Raw genomic sequence first — 23,768 nt, forward strand, 5'->3', positions numbered from 1 at the left:
TTTTATCAAATGTAATAAACAATGACTTTTATTTTGGCCTGGGATTCTGTACTTTATTTAAAGACTCACCCAAATCATGCAAGCAATATATTTCGATGTTCACGGAGGATCTGCTTTTCCCCACAGGTTGTGTGTCTCTGGTTCTCAAATACTCCCTGCGGCGTGCTCAGCCCTTGCCCTGCCAGGCCCCGATGGCCCAGGGGTTGCTGACCTGAAGGCAAACTCACCCCTGCAAGAAGAGGTTTATGATGTAGATGGAAAGATTGAAGAATATTTTGCTTTTGACAGAAAAGAAGAGTAAATAGAATTTATTTGACATTGACTTAGTGCAATACTATTAGTTTATTTGGAATTTATTTTGATTATATGCTCATTTAGTGTTTAATGATTTTTTAATTGACCCAAAGATTTTCTATTCTTCTTTTTTTTTTTTTTTTAAGATTTTTATTTATTTATTTGACAGAGAGAGAAGCAGGTAGAGAGAGAGAGGAGGAAGCAGGCTCCCCGCCGAGTAGAGAGCCCGATGCAGGGCTCGATGCCAGGACTCTGGGATCATGACCTGAGCTGAAGGCAGAGGCTTTAACCCACTGAGCCACCCAGCGCCCCGATTTTATATTCTTCTGAGAGTAATACACCCCCAGAAGCTCTTAGATTCCTAGCAAGTTATGTCTATGCTAGATCAGTGCTTCCTTTTTTTTTTTTTTTTTTTTTTTTTTGACAACATGGCAGAGCTAGAAAACAAGAATTGTGTTCAGCAAGTTGGTGAAAGTGGACAAGGCTCCTGGTTGCCTTCATTCCCTGAGGAGACTCAGGCTGCTGCCCAGAAGGTCAAAGGTCTAGGAAGGCCCAGTCTCTGCACTAAATAGAGAGGCTTCAATTGGTTTTTGACAAAAGCTACAAAAACTAAATAATAAAAAGTTGCCTGTGATCGAAAATGGGTACATTAGAAAGTAACAATGTGCCATTTTAAAAAGAAAGTTATGCTTATACAGTATAATATACATGGGCGTCCGTATTAGTGAGATAAAGAAGTAGATGGCACTATTTTAACTTTAACCATTGATACTTTTAGTAATCACGGTGGCTTCTGTTCTTAGTGATGATGAACGTCTTGAACAAAAATCCCCCCAACGCCATCAGATGTGGTGGAAACACGGACTTCCACCCGTTTCTCCTCACGACTGTACCAAAGATGCGGTGGCCGCGGAAGTGTTTGATCACGTCTGGAAGAGTGTGGTAGAGATATTGGAAGAGCTGATTCGAAAAAATTGGGAAGTCTCACTCCCAGGTAATTATTTGCAGCATTTAGCCCTAACAAAAAGAAAAGAAAGATGAAAAAAAGACTCTTCTTGCTCAGTTTTGTGTGGCCACGCAGCTTATACCTAGGATACGATTGGGTGCGAAGAGAAGCAGGTTTTCTTCCCTTATTCACAAATGATCTTGAATCCCTTCAAAAAGGACATTGTTATTTTTTGAATTATAAAAATAATATATATGCACTTTGGAACAATGACAGAAATCCACAAGAAAGCAGCTTAAAGTTACTTTTTAAAAATCTCTAAATTATAGGAAAACTTCTCTAATAGTGGGAGTTTGGTTTTTAATTGTTTATGACATCTGTAAAGCAAAACAGAAACATAGGTAATTTAATAATCACTTCATTTAACCTTATAAAATGTTCTCTTAACTACTTGAAATTGAGAAGAAACAAATCCTAGAAATGTCCATGGTAGACGTTATGGCTAATGTCACAGAATCCGTTTGTACAATAGGGTACTCCTCATGTTAATTTAAATATATTCTTTTTCCAACTGAGAGGATTGAGATATGATAAAATACCAAGAATTGTTCTTGCCCCCGTGTATAATCCCTAGTTTTCTACCCACCACTGAAATGACAGATGTGTGTGTGGAAAGCCTCATGTCAGCAAATGGCTCTTTGGGGTCTCTGCTCTCTGCAGGGTTTAGCAGCCATAGCAGACTCATGGTAACTCAAAAACTGAGATTCTCTCTAAACAGTGAATTTTAAGTACATATATTCAATAACATGTTTCCTAATAATACTGATTTTTTTTTTATTTTGGTGACGCAAAAGGAAAGAAACAGAAAGAAAAATTGAAAGTAGCTGAGAAGAAATCTCCACTGATACTCATGTCCCGTGTTAACACTGAGGCACCGAGTGTCCCCCCAGGCAGAAGCTCTGAAACCCGAAGCGTATCCCTGGCTTCTCACCTCAATCCACCTCAGGTAGAGGTTTGCCAACCAGTATCTCTCTTTCCTTCAGTATCTTTATCTCTGGCCGGTTTTGTCCAAGTGCTATTCTGTTATCAGATATTTGGTTCCATTTGTCAATTAGGCCAAGATTTTAAAAATGCTCTTTTCATGGAGTGAGTAGCATCACCATATTCCATAATAGAGGATAGACACTCAGATTTGACACTTGTGACCTGCTTGGAGCTGTGGAGCTGTTTCCATATTTTTTAATAGAAAAAAATGCTTTTCCCAACATTTCTAGCCAATCTGAAGGTTATAGAGTTCTCTGGTCTTCCCACCAAAATGATAAAAAATAAAATAAAGTAAGTCAATGAGAATATGTTGGGCTCATCCCACATTTACTGAGTTTATATTTAAAGTGCACTGTATTAGCTATTTTGAGGAGATATATAGCTGAACAAAGCATGGTCCCCGTTCTAGTCAAAGGAAAGGTATAATGCAAGTCGCAGGCAATACATTGTGTGAGTCGTGTGCCAAAGAAGGCCTCGGGAGAATCACGGAGAGAATGAGTCATCCTGACTAGGGCTTGAGTCTTGATCTTTTAGGTTGGAGGTGAACATTGAGCAGAAACGTGAAGAAACGAATAGGACTTACATGGGTAGGAAGTCTGCGTGGGTCATTTCAGGCCAGGCACAGGTATGGAAGAATGAAGGGGGGCGTGTTTGGAGAGCAGTGACTGGGCAGAGTGGGGTTCGAGGCGAGGGTGCTGGGATCAGCAGGGGCATTGTACCAAGGCCACGGCACTGAGAGTCAGGAACCGAGGGGGGGATTATGTTGGACATGTTTAGCTTTTCTAATGTTGAGTTTCCTTTATCTAGAGAATGATGTCCAAGGTACTGTGGCGAGAATAGAATCATATGAATGGGTGAGAGCTCCTAACACAGAACATGCTAAGCACGCAATACATTTTTCTCGACTTGCTTCCTTAGTCAAAGATTTGCTGGAGGCTGAGGCTGGAAAGGCTTAGCTTGTTCATGGGAGGCCTTCGGTAGAGCTCAGGAGCTTAGACTTTATGTATCACACAGCTCGTCTTATGTGGGGGAACAGAGCAAAAAGATAAGACAGGATTCCTGGTCTTGAGGTACATGCAGTTTAGCTGGAGGGAGGCAAGCCATGCCAAACACGATGACACACGTGCGCACACAGGCAACATGAGGCAGTCAGTAGATCGTAGAGTGGATGACAATTTGAGCTGTACGACTACAGGTATAGGGTGTGACGTCACAATTTCTTAGCTCTGTGATCCTGAACCAAAGCCTTCGTTTCATTATCTATGGCATATGTGAGTCAGGAAGCTGTGAGAAGGAAAGGGAATAAGACATATGGTACAACATGTAGCGTAGAGAAGGCACTCAGTAAGCATTCACTTTCATCATAACCAGATGTGAATTGTATGTCCTGTCCTATCCTATCCTATCGCATATTGTAATTTGATGTCCTTTACCTCATATATGCCATGGGGCTCAGGGGAAAAGCAGCATACCCCCATAAAGTAGAGTGATACACGAACTAAATCCTAAATGATAGGTAACACTTAGTAAGCCTGAGAGGAGAAGAGAAAATATTCAAGGCAGAGACAAAAATATGCACCTAACATAGGAGCAAACAGATGCTCTTTGCAAGATTGGAAGAACACAGAATAGTGTGTAAGGTCCAGGGGGCAGAAGAAATGCCTCCTAGGATTGTTTTTCTCTGTAGCATAAGGGCTTCACGGTAAACCTTCTTTGCTTCTGCTGTTCCAAATAAACTTTCAGAGCTGCTACCATTTATTGTATTTTTTGGACTTTTTAAACTGCTCAGGCAGGTTCAACAGTGTTTCCCACTTTGCATGTTCAAGTATGCAGTATGAATCGTATAAAAATGGGCAGCTGATGACAACATGGGAAAGAACCTTAAGTATTAGGCAATATAAGTAAACTTGAGAAATATGGAAATTTTTAAATCTCAAGGGCTTTCTACAAGTATTTTTTTTGTAGCTTTGGATGGGTTTTGAAGATTTTTTTATACCTAATTTGTTGTTTTCATTTGGATCAATGTTAAGAGAAAAAGAATGGACAACAAAGGTGGAAGTAAAAATGAAATCTTATTAGAGCCTGTTTTGGAATAGTCAAAGCATCCTAGTGGTAATTACAACAGGTCTTACTTTATTCCTTTAACATTTTTTCTAACATTCATCGTGGGGGAAATGTGGTTGTGGTTGCTACATCTATTCTCCAACTAGAATATGATTCTAGTTTCAGAAGTCCTGTCTCCCTGAATCTAAATGTTGTTTCCCACCCCAGTTGGCCAAATCGTGGGACCAGATAGGGAAATCATGATTATTTACCCTCACTTCATGCTTCTACCAGTGTTATCTAATTTAATTCTCATACTAAGTATGTGTCCTTATCCTCAACTTAAAGATTAGGGAATTAGGACTCCAGGAACAAAGTCATCTTTCCAAGACCACCTAACAGGAAGCAGTTAGAACTGGAATTCAAATGTAAGCCTTGAAGATCTGGTGTTTGGGTTTTTTCCAGGCTTCTGTGCAGCTCCCAAGGCAACTACATGGTGCCAGCTATGAAGGCTGGGGTAGGAGAAGAGGTCCAAAGCAACAGCCCAATTAGGAGCTGGGGTAGCCTTTCTTTGCCTCTCCAGATTCTCCCTCTACCTTCCTCCCCTGGTGTCTCTGGAGGCTGGTGCATGCAAGCTGTAGGGAGGGCTCCCTTGCCCTGCAGCTCTCAGAGCTCAGAGCAGGGGAGGAGAATGGCAGGACGCTGTTTATTCCTGGCCTCTTGGCCAGGTCACAGCAATTGGTGGCATTTTCCCAACCAGTTACCCCGTCCAGATTCCAGAAACTTCTCCCTCACTTTTGGCCTTCTAGGTCTGCTTGTGGTAATATGTCTCTACTGTTGTGTAGTTATATTGCCTGGGGGAATTAAGCCAGTCCTTGTTAATTTCTCTTCCCACGTCTTTAGAAAATATCATGCGTGTTACATTTTTTCCTCAAATTAGCCAGTTGTAGTGTGCCATTTTTTTTCCTGCTAATTCCTGACAGGCACCTGTAATCACAATAGCACTGGGTGCTTTTTAATTTGTACTGTTTTTACTTTTCTCAGATTCATCGCTTCTCCAACAATTTTTATAGTGATTTGAGTGGTGTGATGACAATTCAAGCAAAGCCATTGCAGCAGAGACCTAGAACACAGTACGTATAAGAGATGATTACCTGCCTCTTCTGTAGGCTGGATGCCCCTGAGCCCTGAAGACTACAGAGCTTGTGGGATATGGAGCATCCTGGTTAACCCCATATGCGCTAGGTGTGCCTGAGCCCATTAGGGAAGGAGAAAGCCACACGTGAGCATGAAGACACACCATTCTAATATCAACCACAAAATGATCACCGTTAGGTTAGGGCAGATAGATAAGGGGAAGAGAGCTAGCTGTGAGTTCTTAATCTTGTGGGCTATACTATAGGATTACAAACAGTGAGAACCTTAGACTTCTTTCCCCTGTGGAAGATTCTTCATTGAAACAGAAGCTGAATTGGAAATGATAGTCTGTCCATTCATTCAACCGATGTTTATTGAGCCAGGCGCTGTTCTAGATGATGCCTGGTCCTGGACACAAGTTCTCCTAATGCGGACATCTGAGTAATTAGCTTGACTTCCACCCCGCAGGAATGAGCAAGAGGACAGATCGTTGGGTGCAGGGCCCGGTGCCCTTTCTTTGGCACGGCACCGCCTGGGCCGAACCTCTGATGCTCGAGTGCTCCACACTTCTGAAAGGAAAACACCCAACTACACGAGGCTGCCTTCCCTTACTGCAGACTCACAGAGGATGAAAACCCCCAATGTGTACAGCGATGAAGTTCTTAGGGGAACAAAACTGTAAGTCCTTTCTCTCTCCTGGTAAACCAGATGTCACAGAGGATGGAGAGGCTCACCAGTTAGGGCTTATGGACTCATACGCACGAAGCATCCTCTGTCAGCTTTTATGTGGCCACTTCCTAAGTAGTTTGTGAATTTGGATATTTCCCATGAGCTGCGTTGCGGTAGTTGAGTTGGCTGTACGTTAGAACATAAAGTCAGGTATTGTACCCACAGCCGTACCCACAGCCGGGCAGCAAAATGCAGCTGTAATGGTGAGGCCATCTTGAATTGGTATTCAGTGGCCTCGCTTGTAAAAGGAATAGTTAGCTAATGTTTTCAAATTACATAATTCATTCTTTCTCATTATGAGATTCAAAACAATTAATGTGCATAAAATGCTATACTAATAAAAGGGAGGTATGTGACTATTAGTTTTTTGTTTCAAATTTTTATTTAAATTCTAGTTAGTTAACATGTAGTGTGATATTGGTTTCAGAAGTAGCATAACTGTTAGTTTTTATCTATCTCTAAGGCTGTGTTTTGCCCCACATGGGGAGTTTCAAAAAAGCTTTTGACCTTAGGGATCAACTTCAGAGCATTGCCCTGTTAGAAAGGAATTTATCCCCTCGTTTTTTGCAGAATTACAAAAGAGCATGGCAGCTCTCTCACTAATAAGGGCCAGTGTTTATTGGGTGCATCCGGTTACCAGCACCGGCTAAGGGAGTCACATTTATTATCTTATTTATTCCCTGCCACAAATCGTTTGAGTTGGTCCTCATAGTAGCCCAGGTCCAAGGTAAGGAGACAGAGGCTGAGAGAAGTTGCATAACTTGCCAAAGATGATCCCACCAGGGAGAGGCAGAGCTAGGACTCCCCACAGTGCTGTCCAGCTTTGGAGACCACACCCTGGGGCCCTAGGGCCACCCGCCTCCCCCCTGCAGGGGTGGAAGGCGTGAGCAGCCAAACAGGAGTTAACCAGCAACTGGGTTTTTCAGCATGCATTCCACAATGCAAGGCCATGTTCGGTTTTTGATGGGTCACTGTTCCTTTCACCATCTGGAGCTGATAATTCCAGTGTTATTTGGGATATTCAGGTTATCCAAGGTTATTTGCTCTGGCAGTTCTTCCGAGAGCTCTCACCTTCTCATCGTGGCCACCTGGGACCCTGACCCCTGCAAACGGCGTCATTAGCACCTCGCTGGCCCTCTTCTCCTCCCCCTAGCCCAGCTGGGCTCCATCGTCAAGCTTTCATCCCCAACCTTTTCTGTTTTCTATTGAAATAAGTCAGATGCCTCCAACTGTCTATTCCCTTCATGTTCTGCCCCGTCCCTAACTGTAGACCTGTGTTTTCCAATTTTTTAAAAAAATCTTTCTTTAATTATCACCGTTCTAAGGAGCCCGTTAAGACTGGTTTTCCTAATTTCTACCCCACTTGTGGAATTTTAATGCCACAAACATACTGTACAGTCTATGTACTCTTCTTTATATCTGTGTTTTATGCACAAAAAGAATAAGGGTTATTTTTGGTCCCAACAACAACCCATGTTTGCCCCTTGGGGGCAATGTCACCATCTTTGACTCTGCATAACTGTATCTTCCCATTATTTCTCCTCGCCCACCTTGACTGGGGGCAGCCTTATCATCTCTGAGCCACAAACAGACCAGCTATGCATGTTCTGACTTCCGGGATTTTGTTCATGCTCTGTCTTTCACTTTTATTAAAATAAGTTTTTTAACTATCAAAGTACAAAAAGTTCTCTGTGGAACATTAGAACAATACCAGAAATATGACTAGGTATCAAAGATCCCCTGTATGGCCAACACATAGAAATATAAAAATGATAACTTGCTAAGTTTACTACCAATTTTGTCTATGGTCATGTTTCTTCTTTTCTTTTCTTTCCCTTATTTTTTTCTAATACCACATTATCATACTATTGTGGCACTTTTTCATAGGATTTTTTCATTTAATTTTATTCATATTTTCCATGTTGTTAAATATTTCTCAAAGCATGATTTTTTTTTTAAGATTTATTTATTTATTTATTTGACAGACAGAGATCACAAGTAGGCAGAGAGGCGGGCAGAGAGAGAGAGGGAAGCAGGCTATCTGCCGAGCAGAGAACCCGATGTGGGGCTCGATCCCAGGACCCTGGGATCGTGACCTGAGCCGAAGGCAGAGGCTTTAACCCACTGAGCCACCCAGGCGCCCCTCAAAGCATGATTTTAATGGCTAGACAATAACAGGTGGTATGTGATAATCTATTATGTATTTCCCATTACGGAAACTTTTCATTCCTTCTGTATTTTCACTTTCATAATGTACAGCAAACATCCTTTTTTAAAAAGATTTTATTTATTTGTCAGAGAGAGTGTACAAAAAGGGGGAGCAGCAGACAGAGAAGAAGCAGACTCCCCGCTGAGCAAGGAGCCCAATGTGGGATTCGATCCCAGGACTCCCAGGATGACAACCTGAGCCAAAGGCAGACACTTAGGCATTGAGTCACCCAGGTGTCCCTGGACATCATTTTATATAAATCCTTTCTTAACTTTTTATTAAATTCCAGTTAGTGTAATATTAGTTTCAGGTGTACAATATCATTTTATATAAATCTTAAGAAGGAAGACTTTAAATTGTGTCCTGGTGGTATAGACCCGGAAGTAAAGCCACCAGGTCAAAGGTTACAAGTATTTTTAAGACTCTTGAAATATTTTTCCAAAGCTCTTCCCAGAATGGTTCTCACAATTTATAATCCCACTGGCAGGACACAAGACTCTTTCCTTGCAGCTTCTAAACAATGGATAGTATGTGTATTTTAAAACATCAGAGGTCAAAAGGGTCATATTTTAATTCTTATAACTTTATTTATTTTTTTGTTGTTGTTTACAATTTTTTTATTTTATTTTTTCAGTGTTCCAAAATTCATTGTTTATGCACTATACCCAGTGCTCCATGCAATACGTGCCCTCCTTAATACCCACCACCAGGCTCACCCATGCCCCCATCCTTCTCCCCTCCAAAACCCTCAGTTTGTTTCTCAGAGCTGAAAATCTCTCATGCTTTGTCTCCCCCTCTGATTTACCCCAATTCACTTTTCCTTTCCTTCTCCTAATATTCTCCATGTTATTCCTTACACTCCACAAATAAGTGAAACCATATGATAATTGACTTTCTCTGCTTGACTTATTTCACTCAGCATAATCTCTCCAGCCCCATCCATGTTAATACAAAAACTGGGTATTCATCCTTTCTGATGCCTGCGTAATATTCCTATATATATATATATATATATATATATATATATATATACACACACACACACATACATACATATCTTCTTTATCCATTTGTCTGTTGAAGGGCATCTTGGCTCTTTCCACAGTTTGACAATTGTGGCCATTGCTACTATGAACTATGAACATTGGGATGCATACAGCCCTCCTTTTCACTACGTCAGTATCTTTGGAGTAAATAGCCAGTAGTGCACTTGCAGGGTCATAGAGTAGCTCTATTTTTCTTTTCTTTTTTTTTTTTTTAGTTTTTTTTTATTTATTTGACAGAGATCACAAGCAGGCAGAGAGGCAGGCAGAAAGAGAGAGGAAGGGAAGCAGGCTCCCCGCTGAGCAGAGAGCCCGATTCGGGGCTCGATCCCAGGACCCTGAGATCATGACCTGAGCCGAAGGCAGAGGCTTTAACCCACTGAGCCACCCAGGCGCCCCTCTTTTTTTTTTTTTAATATTTTATTCATTTATTTGACAGAGAGAGAGAGAGATCACAAGTAGGCAGAGAGGCAGACAGAGAGAGAGTGGGAAACAGGCTCCCTGCAGAGCAGAGAGCCTGATGTGGGGCTCAATCCCAGGATCCTGGGATCATGCCCTGAGCCGAAGGCAGAGGCTTTAACCCACTGAGCCACCCAGGGACCTCTATTTTTATTTTCTTAAGGAATCTCTACACTGTTTTCCAAAGTGGCTGCACCAACTTGCATTCCCCCCAACAGTGTAAGAGGGTTCCCCTTCCTCCACGTCCTCTCCAACACACGTTGTTTCCTGTCCTCTTTATTTTTGGCCATTCTAACTGGTGTAAGGTGGTATCTCAGTGTGATTTTGATTTGAATTTCCCTGATGGCTAATGATGATCAACATTTTTTCATGTGTCTGTTAGCCATTTGTATGTCTTCTCTGGAGAAGAGTCTGTTCATGTCTTCTGCCCATTTTTTGACATGATTATCTGTTTTTTGGGTGTTGAGTTTGAGTTCTTTATAGATCTTGGATATCAGCCCTTTGTCTGTAGTGTCATTTGCAAATATCTTCTCCCATTCCGTGGGCTGCCTCTTTGTTTTGTAGACTGTTTCCTTTGCTGTGCAGAAGGTTTTTATCTTGATGAAATCCCAAAAGTTCATTTTTGCTTTTGTTTCCTTTGCCTTTGGAGACATGTCTTTTTTTTTTTTTTTAAGATTTTATTTATTTAGGGACGCCTGGGTGGCTCAGTTGGTTAGGCGGCTGCCTTCGGCTCAGGTCATGATCCCGGCATCCTGGGATCGAGTCCCGCATCGGGCTCCTTGCTCCGCGGGGAGCCTGCTTCTCCCTCTGCCACTGTGTCTGCCTGTGCTCGCTCTCTCTCTCTCTCTCTCTGACAAATAAATAAATAAAATATTTAAAAAAAAAAAAAAGATTTTATTTATTTATTTTGACAGGCAGAGATCACAAGTAGGCAGAGAGGCAGGCAGAGAGAGAGAGGGAGAAGCAGGCTCCCCGCTGAGCAGAGAGCCCAACGCGGGGCTCGATCCCAGAACCCTGGGATCACGACCTGAGCTGAAGGCAGAGGCCTTAACCCACTGAGCCACCCAGGTGCCCCAGGAGACATGTCTTGAAAGAAGCTGCTGTGGCCAATGTTGAAGAAGTTACTGCCTATGTTCTCCTTTAGGATTTTGATAGATTACTGCCTCATGTTGAGGTCTTTCATCCATTTCGAGTTTATCTTTGTGTATGGTATAAGAGAATGGTTGAGTTTCATTCTTCTATACATAGCTGTCCAATTTTCGCAGCACCATTTATTAAAGAGACTGTCTTTTTTCCACTGGGCATTTTTTCCTGCTTCGTCAAAGATTAGTTGACCATAGAGTTGAGATCTATATCTGGGCTCTCTATTTTGTTCCATTGATCTGTGTGTCTGTTTTTGTGCCCGTACCATGCTGTCTTAGTGATCACAGTTTTGTAATATAGCTTGAAATCAGGCAACATGATGCACCCAGCTTTGTTTTTTCTTTTTCAACATTTCCTTGGCAATTCAGGGTCTTTTCTGGTTCCAGACAAATTTTAGGATTGTTTGTTCCAGTACTTTGAAAAATGCTGGTGGAATTTTGATCGGGATGGCACTGAAAGTATAGATTGCTCTGGGCAGTAGAGACATTTTAACAATGTTTATTCTTCTGATCCATGAGCGTGGGATGGTCTTCATCTTTTTGTGTCTTCTTCAATTTCTTTCCTGAGTGTTCTGTAGTTCCTCGAGTACAGATCCTTTACCTCTTTGGTTAGGTTTATTCCAAGGTATCTTATGGTTCTTGGTGCTATAGTAAATGGAATTGATTCTCTAATTTCCCTTTCTATATTTCCATTGTTAGGGTATAAGAAAGCAACTGATTTCTGTGCATTGATTTTGTATCCTGCCACAATACTGAATTGCTGTATGAGTCCTAGTAGTTTGGGTATGGAGTCTTTTGGATTTTCCATATCATGTCATCTATGAAGAGAGAGTTTGATTTCTTCTTTGACAATTTGAAACATTTTATTACTTTTTGTTGTCTGATTGCTATTACTAGGACTTTTAGTATGATGTTGAACAACAGTGGCAAGGGTGAGCATCCTTGTCATGTTCCTGATCTCAATGGGAAGACTGTCAGTTTCTCCCCATTGAGAATGATATTCACTGTGGGTTTTTCGAAGATAGATTTTACAAAGTTGAGGAATGTTCCCTCTATCCCTATACTTTGAAGAATTTTATTTTTTTTAATGTTTTTTATTTATTTATTTGACAGAGCGAGATTACAAGCAGGCAGAGAGGCAGGCAGAGAGAGAGGAGGAAGCAGGCTCCCTGCTGAGCAGAGACCCTGATGCGGGGCTCGATCCCAGGACCCTGAAACCATGACCTGAGCCGAAGGCAGAGGCTTAACCCACTGAGCCACCCAGGCGCCCCCTTTGAAGAATTTTAATCAGGAACAGATGCTGTATTTTGTCAAACGCTTTTTCTGCATCAATTGAGAGGACCATGTGGTTCTTCTCTCTTCTTATTGATTCACATTGATTGATTTGCAAATGTTGAACCACCTTTGCATCCTAGGGATAAATCCCACCTGGTCATGGTGGATAATCTTTTTAATGTGCTGTTGGATCCTATTAGCTACGATCTTGAGAATCTTGACATCCATATTCATCAGGGATATTGGTCTGAAATTCTTTTTGATGGGGTCTTTGCCTAGTTTGGGGATCAATGTAATCCTGGCTTCATAAAAAGAGTCTGGAAGTTTTCCTTTTGTTTCTATTTTTTACAGCTTCAGGAGACTAGGTATTATTTCTTCTTTGAATGTTTGCTAGAATTCCCCAGGGAATTGGTCAGGTTCCGGCCTCTTGTTTCTTGGGAGGTTTTTGATTGCTGCTTCAATCTCATTACTGGTTATTGGTCTATTTCAGGTTGTCAATTTCTTCCTCTTTCAGTCTTGGAAGTTTATAGGTTTCCAGGAATGCATCCATTTCTTCTAGGTTGCTTAACTTACTGGCATATAACTGTTGATAATAATTTCTGATGATTGTTTCTATTTCCTTGGTGTTAGTCATGATCTCTCCCCTTTCATTCATAATTTTATTAATTTGGGTTCTCTCCCTTTTCTTATGGATTAGTTTGGCCCGTGGTTTATCAATCTTATTAATTCTTTCAGAGAACCCACTTCAAGTTTCAGTGATGAGTTCTGTTGTATCTCTAGTTTCTAACTCATTGATCTCTGCTCTAATCTTAATTATTTCCCTTCCTGTGAGTGGGGTTGGCTTAATTTGTTGTTGATTTTCCAGTTCTTTAAGGTGTATTTGGTGTATTGGTGTATTTGGGATTTCTCCATTTTTTTTTTTTTTTTTTTTTACTGAGGCTTGGACAGTTATGTATTTCCCCCTTAGGACTGCCTTTGCCATATTCAATAGGTTTTGGACTGAGGTGTCTTCATTCTCATTGGTTTCCATGAATTGTTTAAGTTCTTTGATTTCCTGGTTAATCCAAACATTCTTGAGCAGGATGGTCTTTAGCTTCCAAGTGTTTGAATTCCTTCCAAACTTTTTCTTGTGGTTGAGTTCCAGTTTCAAAGCACTGTGGTCTGAGAATATGCAGGGAATAATCTGTCTTTTGGTATAAGTTGAGCCCTGAATTGTGACTGAGTATGTGGTCTATTCTGGAGAAAGTTTTCATACGCATTTGAGAAGAATGAGTATTCTGTTGTTTTAGGGTGGAATGTTCTGTATATATCTATGAGGTCCATCTGGTCCAATGTGTCATTCAAAACTCTTGTTTCATTGCTGATTTTCTGCTTAGGTGAGCTGTCTGTTTCTGAGCATGGCATGTTAAGATCCCTTCCAGTTAATGTATTCATATTAGTATGCCTCTTTATTTTGTTTAACAGTTGGCTATTAGTTGGCTGCTCCCATGTTGGGGGCATAAATATTTATAATTATTAGATCTTCTTGGTGGATAGACCCTTTAAGAATGATGTCCTTCTGTATCTCTTATCTTTGAATCTTAAGAATGTGTCCTTCTGTATCTCTGGCTACATTCTTCAGCTTAAAATCTAAATTATCTGATACGAGAATTGCTATCCCAGCTTTCTTTTGAGGCCCATTGACATGAAAGCTGGTTCTCCATCCCTTCACTTTCAGTCTTAATGTCTCTTTGGGTTCAAAATGTGTCTCTTATAGACAGCATATGATGGGTCCTGTTGTCTTATCCAGTCTGCAACCCTGTGCCATTTTATGGGAGCATTTAGGCCATTCACATTGAGAGTGATTATTGAAAGATAAGTTTTTATTGACATCATGTTGCCTGTGAAGTCCTTGTTTCCATAGATTGTCTCTGTGAATTTCTGTTCTATGTCACTCTTGGGTTCTTTCTTCTTTTATAGAACCTCCCTTAATATTTCTTGTAGTGGCGGCTTGGTGGTCACATAATCTTTTAAACCTTGCCAGTCTTGGAAGCTCTTTATCTCTCCATCCACTCTGAATGTCATCCTTACCTTCAGATAAAGTATTCTTGGCTGCATGTTCTTCTCATTTAGTGCCCTGAATGTCTTGCCAGCCCTTTCTGGCTTCCCAGGTTTCTGTGGACAGGTCTGACATTATTCTGATTGTCCTTCCTCTGTATGTAAGGAATCTCTTCTCCCTAGCTGCCCTTAAGACATCATCTCTGATTTTATGATTCATGAATTTCACAATTAAGTGTCTCAAGGTTTTTCTAGACTTGTTGACCTTGGGGGGTGTCCTCTCTGCCTCTAGGACATGAACACTTGTTCCATTCCCCAGATTAAGGAAATTTTTGTCCAGTATTTGTTCCACTATATCTTCTAGTCTTCTCTCTTTCTCCACTCCCTCAGGGATCCCAATCATTCTGACACTGGAATGGTTCATGGTGTCATTTATTTCCCTAATTCTGTTTTCATGGCTTCTAAGCTGTTTGTTCCAGGCCTCCTCCTGATCCTTCTTTTCTATCAGTTTGTCTTCTAGATCACTAATTCTATCTTCTGCCTCATTTACCCTAGCCGTTAGAGTATTTAGATTAGATTGGATCTCATTGATATCATTTTTAAGTTCTGCCAGATCAGCTCTCACTTCTGCCCTTGGAGATTCTATATTGTCACTAATGGTCTTCTCCAACCTAATCATCGCCTAGATAATTGTTACCCTGAATTCCATTTCCAACATATTGTTTATGTCCATATCCAATAGTTCTGTGACAGAGGTCACAGTCTCTGAATTTTTCCTCTGTTGGGTGTTCCTCCTCCTAGTCATTTTGGTGAGAGGTGGTTAAGGGGATGTATATCTGGATATATCAACCACGATCAAGTCAAGTTGCACCTTGAACAGTTTCAGAGCAATCAGAAGTCACCACCAAAAAGAAAGAAAAAAGGAAAAAAAGAGAGAGAGAAAGGGAGAAAAACAAGAAAAAAAAACAGCCAAAATGAGCCCCAAAAGTAAGATTTATAAGGTACATAAACAAAAATGAACGAACACAATGACGGACAAATGCAAAGGAAAAGAAGAAAAAAGAAAAACCCAGCCAAAATGAACCCCAAGAATAAGATTTATATAGTACAAAAACAAAGACACAGAAACACTGACAGAAGAATAAGATGGGAGGGTGGTTAAAAATCCTCGATGTGGGCAGGCGAGGAAGGTTATTTCAATTCTTCCTGGGTGTATCTTGTTATCTTCCTTAAAGGACTCGACTTTCCAGAGATACAGGGAAATTAAAACTGGTTTATATATAGGGGTAGTATTGCATAGGGAAAAAGGATTACCTAGAAGCTTATATCTATATATATATAAAGAAAAAAGAAAAGAAAAAGAAACACAGGTAGATGTATAAAAAAAGTTCAAGTTAGAAAGTTACTATGTAATATGTTGTATTAAACTTCTAGATATATTAAACATCTATCATATTACATGATAAACCTCATGATAAACATACAAACATCTAGATGTTGTATTAAACATCTAGTTGTAATGGTAAGTAGGTTAAAAAAATAAAAGAAGAAGAATCATGAGAACAAATATTTTTTAAAAATTTTATCTATGAAATACACAGGTTTGGGGGCAATACAAGGGGCTTAATATATTGTTTTCCCCTGATGTTGGGGTTTTACAGTTTTATGGGGACCCTGTGGTTATTATCCCCTTGTTCTTTTGGCTTGTCTTCTGGGGGAGGGGCCTGCCACATTGTTTTTCAGTCAATCTTGCCTGGGCTGAGTGGCCCTGCCCCCTATCAAGATGCTGGGCTCTGTGGAAACTGGTTTTTCAGGCTTTTGTTCTCTGGAGCCTTTTGTTCTTTGGTGGCTTTTTGCAGCTTTTCTGAGGGTTAGTGCAAAGTAAACTATCTGTACCCACAGCTCCACCTCAGAGAGAAGCCTCTGGTCTGCTCCCCTCTGGGTGGTCCAGAACACACAGACTCCCCCTTTGCAAACTCCACTGAACACCACAGCCTCCCACAGGCAGTGTGCACTCCCAGCCACTGTCTCAGTGGTCGCCCAAGGCCCCTTTAGTGGCACCCCAGTGCCACTAAAACCGAAAGTGATATTGGTCCAGGTGAGCCCAATACCGATGGCTGCTATTGCTGGAATTGATGTCTAGAGTCCATGCCCATGCCAGGTGTACTCGGACCCTGCGGCGGCCCAGTTTGCAGATTGCTGCAGGTCCAGGGACCTCTGGCAGGAGCCTGTGCCGGGCTGTCTCAGGCACAGGTGGAGATGTGCCCAGCCCCAGCGGTGGTGCAAGCTGCCGAAAGCTACAGGCTCAGGGACCACCAACTGGGAGCCCTGCCCAGCTCTCTCAGACATGGGTGGGTGCTGTCTGTGACCGCTCTGGGGCCGTGGGGTTAGGTCCGTGCCTGTGGCCACCGAATTCCACCAATTGCCTCTTAAAGCCCTTTGTTCTTTTTGAGTGCTTTTAACCAGACTCCACGTTAAATGCTGGTCCCCAAGCAGAGGGCACTTTCGTATTGGGGTATTACTTTCCAGTGGGTCGGTTCTGGTGGCTCCCTCTCCCTTCTGTTTATCCTCTGATATCAGTCTAAGCATTCCCACTCTGCTTTACCTCTCCACTAGTGTCTTCTGCCACCATAGAGATCCAGAAGTATATAATCCTACATCTCAGGCTGGTTTCATGGGTGTTCAGAGTGTTCTGATAGATATTTAGCTCAAGTTAGGGGACCAGTTGAAACAGGGTCTCCTACTTCTCTGCCATCTTGCCCAGCCCCTTTCATAACTTTAAATTAATGAATAAATGAATTAGAATCTTTTCCTAGAATATCCATCTCTATTCTTGTGCATGAACCAAACAATGTTTCAATGTCAATATCTGGTGGGGAAAGTCTATCATCATTACTCTTCTTTTATTAACATTTCCTCACATTTCCTGACAAACTTTATGTTCTGGTTGTCAAATTCAAAAATGAAAAGTATCACATTGAACCTCAGGCCTTAAATCTATTAAAAACGTGGGGATAACTGACATTGTCACAATAATTAGTTTTCCCATCAAAGGACATATTCTTGGAGCACCTGAGTGGCTCAGTCGGTTAGGCGTCTGCTTTCAGATCAGGTCATGATCCTTGGGTCCTGGGATAGATCGAGTCCCGCATCGGGCTCCCTGCTCCAAGGGGAGCCTGCTTCTCCCTCTGACCCTCCCCCAGCTCATGCTCTCTCTCTCTCTCAAATAAATGAATACAATTTTAAAAGAAAAAACATGGGGCGCCTGGGTGGCTCAGTTGGTTGAGCGACTGCCTTCGGCTCAGGTCATGATCCCGGAGTCCCGGGATCGAGTCCCACATCTGCTCCCAGCTCCATGGGAAGTTTGCTTCTCCCTCTGACCTTCTCCCCTCTCATGCTCTCTCTCAACTCTCTCACTCTCAAATAAATAAATAAAATCTTTTAAAAGAAAAAACATATTTTGCCTCTCCTTTTAATGACCTTATGTAGGTTTTATAGTATTGGTTTTACATGTGCTAAATTTCTATAGTACTTACATTTAGAATCGTTCACTATGGCCTTTTATTACATAAACTGATTAAGTTGTTCTCTAATTACTTCATGGGCTTTCATCGTGTTGTCAGGAACCTGTAAGCTCTTTAGGGGGAGGAGCTTATGTTCTGCAAGGGGCTGGCATAGCCGAGCACTCGGGAAATACAGGTTGACATCACTGCTGACCAAGGAGGGGGTACCTGGAGCTGGTGGTCAGTCGCCTCTCCGCACTGGTCCGGCTGATACTCTGCTCATTCTACGTGAGCATTTCTTTTGGAAGGCAGCTGTGATTAGTAGTTCAGATGAGGAGGTTCGGGGTGGGGTCTTGCCCCCCTCTGTCCAGAGCCCGCTGCTCAGTCATGTGTTGTTGTGTTCACAGGCAAACTGGCATGGAGCGAGTGTCCTCCCCACCAGTTTCCTCCTGGAGCAGGTTACCCCCAGTAGGCTCAGAGACCGGAGAGCAGAATATGGTGATTCCTGGATCTCGCCCTGTTTCTGTAAGACAACTCTCATTCTATCTAAGTGCACCATTTAGATTGTCTATGGGAAAACAGACGAACAAGCGAAATATTATTTTGGCCCTTCCCAATGAACTCAGTGCCATCAAATGTCTCCATGATTTGCTTCCTGAAAGTAACTGGCTTGCGACAAGGGACGGGGTGGGAGGGTTAATTCAGTTTAGTGAAATACAGACATGATTTGAACTAAGCCAGAAGGTCCAGGTGTCACAGAACATCTGATAGTCAGGATGGTAGAGGGAAGAAAAGAGCATGAAAGTCGGGTCAGGAGACAGGGAGATCTGTGTTTGAACCCTGCCAGGCAAACTCTGTATGACTTGTAGACATTATTCTCCCTGGGACTTAATTTTCTCACCTGTAAAAGGGCCATCGTGTTTCCTTCCTCAAAGAATTGTTGTAAGGGTGAAATGAATTTATATGGTAAATTCTGCCTACATAAAGTAAGACCTCAGGAAAACACCAGCCCTCATTCTCCCACCTGCACCGATGCTCAACGCGCCACGCCATAGCTAAAGGTCTGGGCAGGTCTGGGGTTGCCAGTATGAACAACCACATTTCCCCCCAGGTGTACGATGAGTCCTCACTTTATTCCCATACAAATAACTTGTCTCTATTTCACAAAACACAGAAGGACTCCAGTTGTGGGAGCATAAAGGCCTAAAGAGAAGATGTGACAGACATTTCCTCTTGCATTCCTTTGCCTCCTCGAGTACAGCAATCGAACCGATTCCTAGAGAGGCGGGAGTTGCAAAGGGTTGACGTGTAATCTTAGCATGTTGTGGCTTAGAGTAAAGTCCTTTTTTTTTTTTTTTAAGATTTTATTTATGTATTTGACAGAGAGATCACGAGTAGGCAGAGAGGCAGGCAGAGAGAGAGGGGGAAGCAGGCTCCCTGCCGAGCAGAAAGCCCGACTCGGGGCTCCATCCCAGGACCCTGAGATCATGACCTGAGCCTAAGGCAGAGGCTTTAACCCACTGAGCCACCCAGGTGCCCCTTAGAGTAAAGTCTTAATAGAAGGATGCAAGCATTACATTAAAAAAAAAGTCTGTTGCTTCACAAATGCCAAATTATATGGCTATTTTAATCTAACAGTAAGGATTTTAGGTGGCTAAGATTTTGAATCCATGTTTATCTATGAGGACACTACCATTTTCTCAGGTTACATAACAAAATTACATAATTAAAATATATATTGATATTCATGCTTGATGGACCTTATACTTCACAGTCTTTAAATAAGAATTTAGCAAATTAGCGGGGCGCCTGGGTGGCTCAGTGGGTTAAAGCTCTGCCTTCGGCTCAGGTTATGATCCCAGAGTCCTGGGATCGAGCCCTGCATCAGGCCCTCTGCTGGGCAGGGAGCCTGCTTCCCCCCACCCCCACCACCCCGCCCCTGCCTCTCTGCCTGCTTGTGATCTCTGTCTGTCAAATAAATTAATAAAATCTTTAAAAAAAAAGTTTTGAATTAGCGAGGCAATGAGCACAGGGATCTTCTTTTGTCTTTTTTAAGGATTGCATTTACCTTAAACCAGAACATATTATCCTTTATTCAGTACAGAGGGAGGCACCCACAAAACCGTGTGCTAAGTGCGATACCTGACAGTTTAGAGCGATTACCTTTTCGAGAAAGATCTCTGACGATAGAACACTTTTCGAGACCCAGCACGACCCACGCTTTTCGGGTAGGTTGCCTGTTAACCATAAATGTGATTTTAAAAAATATCTGAAATAATAAAACTCATCTCATCCCTCCTTTTGTTTTTCTTCCAACAGTTAGATACTCCTCGAAAAGGTTCACTGACCCTGATGGAGTTTGCTGGTCACACGTGGACAGGTCAGAGTTTCTTCACAGGTCAGTTTTCTCTACATATAAATGAAATGATGTCATATGTGAGGTTTTAAGTGTTGGAAAGAGAAATTAGGGATTATCTACCTTAACAGGACTATTTTGACACGTAGGAGGAAATACCAAACGTTTGCCCTCTACGTGCAGACACAGAAGTCTCTACAAAGAGCAAAGATGCAAAACTAAGCACCTACCTACTGTTTGGTGCAAAGGGGAAAATGCCCAAACACTCTTCGTTAAATCGGGGCCTCCTCTCAGAAAAAAGAAAAATTCTGTCTCGTGAGTCTTACGAGAAATCGGGGTCTCTCTCTCTCTGCAATAGTTTTCATGTTTTCCATGAAACCCTAATCTTACTTCTCTTTGAAGATCTAATGAGGAAAAAATGCTTCAGAAAATTAATGCAAATATTCTAACTATTTTATAATGGGTTGCTGTACAGCTGCAAACTTATTTTCAGCCTAGTAGCTGTTTTTAGGATAAAGTTTCTAGTCTGAATTTAGGCCAACGATGTTTTAGTTTTCCAAATTTTTTGCCAGCACTTTTAAGGAGGCAACATAGCACTGTCATGAGTTGAGCCACTCTGGAATCAAGTGCCTGTTTTCCATCCTCTTCGTTGAGCTATCTTAGGAGAGTCTCAACCTCTCTGGGCCTCAGTTTCCCCTTTTATTAGAGTCTGGGTGGATAAAACCATCTTTGGAAAAACATATGCAAAGGACCTAGCTAGATTCCAAGCATCTACTGTTTGTTCAAACATCATGAATAATTTGTTTTATATATAATCTGAAATGTGAAAGATAATCGGCTATTGTAGGGCAAATGCTATAGTTTTAAAAGAAATCTAGTAAAACAGAAGCACTGGGACAACACAGCAATTTTATCGCTGTTTACACCAGCCCTTCCATAGTTCTGTAGTCTAGTGCTGTCCAAGATTCTTAAGCCCTTTTACAATTTTTCTCCTATGCAAATAGCCGTAGGCCACTGTGCCTTCCTGTTGCTTTTCTTTGTACGTTTCCCAGCAGCGTAGGCTCTCACTGTCAGGGACGGTAGTTCCTTCTCTAAAGGGCAGCCCTGCTCTGTTATCAGTTACTGCTCTGCCTTGTAGATGGTTGGAGGAAAGTAGCATCAAAGCATGTTTATTAATAAATAAACAATGTGCCAAGGGCTCACTGTGTGCCAAGTTCTCTGCCAAGTGTTGGCATTCAAACACCAGGGATGTTTTGGCCTGTGCCTCAAGGACCACTCAGTGTAGTGGGGAAATGGAAAGGACCACGAGAGAGGGGATGCAGCTGGATATGCAGATGGGTAAACGGGCAGAGAGGCTTCCCAGAGGAGCCATGAGCCATGCCACCCAGGATGAGCATCACGTGGTACGTGAGAGAGAGAGAGAGAGAGAGAGAGAGAGATTGACTCCAAGGATGGCCTGGAGACTGTGCTGCTGAGGGAGAGAGCTCACGGAACTTTGATGAATTCAGTTCTGGAGATGTTGACCACAGCGTGCTCATTTTAAATCTGCACGCTTCATTTTCCCCCATTACTGTCAGTACATTCTCTTATCGTTAATTTTGTGACTATTGTTATTGATGGTCAGAAGCCTTTTTCATTTCTGTAAGAATAACTGAGGGTACATCAGAGGCATATTCCTCTATTTCTAAACATTTATTTTGTTTTCTTCTGACAAGCAAGCATGTAATCACTTTCTTAACCTTTGTTTCCAGGTCAGAAAGCTAATAGCAGGAGCTATTATCGACATTTGTTCTGTGGCAGAAAAAAAAGAGAGAAAAGGAGAAGCTGTAGGGTATCCCCAACAGTGGGAAGGATCTCTTAAGACAGCTGACATTGTTTCTGCCCCCATGAAGTGGTAGGGCTGCCAGAGCTGCCCACTCAAATTCCTGGGCCTTAGGCATCCACCTCTAGGTAGAAGGTTCTAGCAAACCCACCAGCTCCGGGAGGACACAGGGCCAGCACCCAGGCTTGGTGGAGGGGGAGCCCCCTTCTTTCCTTTCAGGACCCAAAATGGCAGTTTTTGCATATTTCCTGGTTTATGTAAAAGTGACATGAAAACACATTTTTTTCTTTTTTAAAAATATCATCTGCATGGAATCCTTTTGAGAGCTGGGACTTATTAGCATTTTTAAAAGAGTTACTTTTTGGTTGGTGTTTCAGGTTCACAATATCCACCTAAATCTTTTCAGAGGACAACTCTGACTACAAGAAAGAGATTCCAAGTGGCATCTTGATGGGACTTGAACTTCAAAGCCTCAGCATACCATTTATCACTTGAAAAATGGAAGAATAAGTATTATACTATGTATCTGTTTGTCTGACAGTGAAATGTGAGCCTGTCTGAGAGAAGTACAAACAAATAAACAACTTAATTTTGAACACTTGCTTTGCAAAGAGAATACAAGTCAAATTCACCAACCTTCTTTACTGGAAGCATTCCAATAAAGGTTCTTTAGGCTTTGCTCAGAAGAATCTGATCTGTGTTTATCATCCATCTTTTACCAATTATACACAGACACACACATAATCAGTGCTTGTATTCACACACTACCTAACAATGGGAAAGGATATTATCTAGGAACATGCCATTTTGTAACATTGTGTCTTGACATGTGTTTTGCGTCTCATTCTGTTATTGATTCATCAAAATCCTAGTCACTAATAGATATCACTCCCTTCTCTAGACAAGAACAAAGCCGTCTTTGGTACAATATGCCAGTTTGACTAAGGTTCAGATGGTTCTAGTCGTTGTGCTGACTTTCTTCCATCTTTTTTAAAAAAGTACTTTAGTCACCGGCCTCTTTGCAGAATGTCAGTGGTTCTTTCTTGAGCCAATTGGGTTTTACCCGTTTTCATGCTCAACCTCAGACAGTCTATTCAAATGTAGCCCAAACTTACTAATTTTTAAAGCTGAATATAAACATGAAGTATATTGCATGTGGTTTCGCAGGTGAAAGTGTTCATCTACTAGAGGGAAGGTTTCCGCAGCTTCTTTCTTGTTTGATTACAATGTAACCTTTGCTCAGATGTCACCTCTGCCATAAAGCCTTTCCAACCCCTCTGTCTAAAGTACAGGTTCTGCCCTCTCTGTCCCCTTGCCCTGCTTTGTTTTCCTTCAGGGCATGTGTCCCGATCTGATGGTCATATAGAAAATGGAATAGGGAATGTCGAGAAGAAATGATCGATCAGAGGTCAGGCTCTGGAGCCAGTTTCTTTCATTCCCCCTCCCCATGGTTTTCCTCTATAGTGACTCGTATCCTTAGGCTCACTTTCAGATCTCAAATCACCATAATTTCTTTTTTTCTATCAGATACTTATATTTTATCAATCTCCTTTTTTATTAATCCAAAATGAAACTTTATCTATCATCATACAAATGTGTAATAAATTATTTTCAGACATATTTCTGGTTGTAAGAAAGGAGAATCTTGGCCTATTTATAGATGTCTGAAATTAACAAGTGCATTGGGACTGGAATTAGTGTCGTCCTTGATCACGGAGTGACAGAACAA

At 41.7% G+C, this 23,768-nt stretch overlaps 1 protein-coding gene across 1 annotated transcript in view; it reads left to right on the forward strand.

Moving 5' to 3' along the window:
* FAM149A (family with sequence similarity 149 member A) overlaps positions 1-22,717 on the forward strand; it is a gene marked incomplete at its 5' end in the record, with an annotated part of 62,451 nt that extends 39,734 nt beyond the window's left edge. The window contains 9 exons of the mRNA XM_080796725.1: positions 127-297; positions 1,098-1,288; positions 2,095-2,246; positions 5,372-5,460; positions 5,933-6,142; positions 18,269-18,386; positions 19,961-20,089; positions 20,181-20,259; positions 22,417-22,717. Coding sequence (XP_080652851.1) covers positions 127-297; positions 1,098-1,288; positions 2,095-2,246; positions 5,372-5,460; positions 5,933-6,142; positions 18,269-18,386; positions 19,961-20,089; positions 20,181-20,259; positions 22,417-22,490 — 1,213 coding nt within the window. The 3' untranslated portion in view covers positions 22,491-22,717. The remainder of the gene's footprint in view (positions 1-126; positions 298-1,097; positions 1,289-2,094; positions 2,247-5,371; positions 5,461-5,932; positions 6,143-18,268; positions 18,387-19,960; positions 20,090-20,180; positions 20,260-22,416) is intronic.
* Positions 22,718-23,768: the final 1,051 nt, after the last annotated feature.

Source organism: Martes martes, assembly GCF_963455335.1.
Source record: "Martes martes genome assembly, chromosome: 2".
Taxonomy (NCBI): Eukaryota; Metazoa; Chordata; class Mammalia; order Carnivora; family Mustelidae; genus Martes; species Martes martes.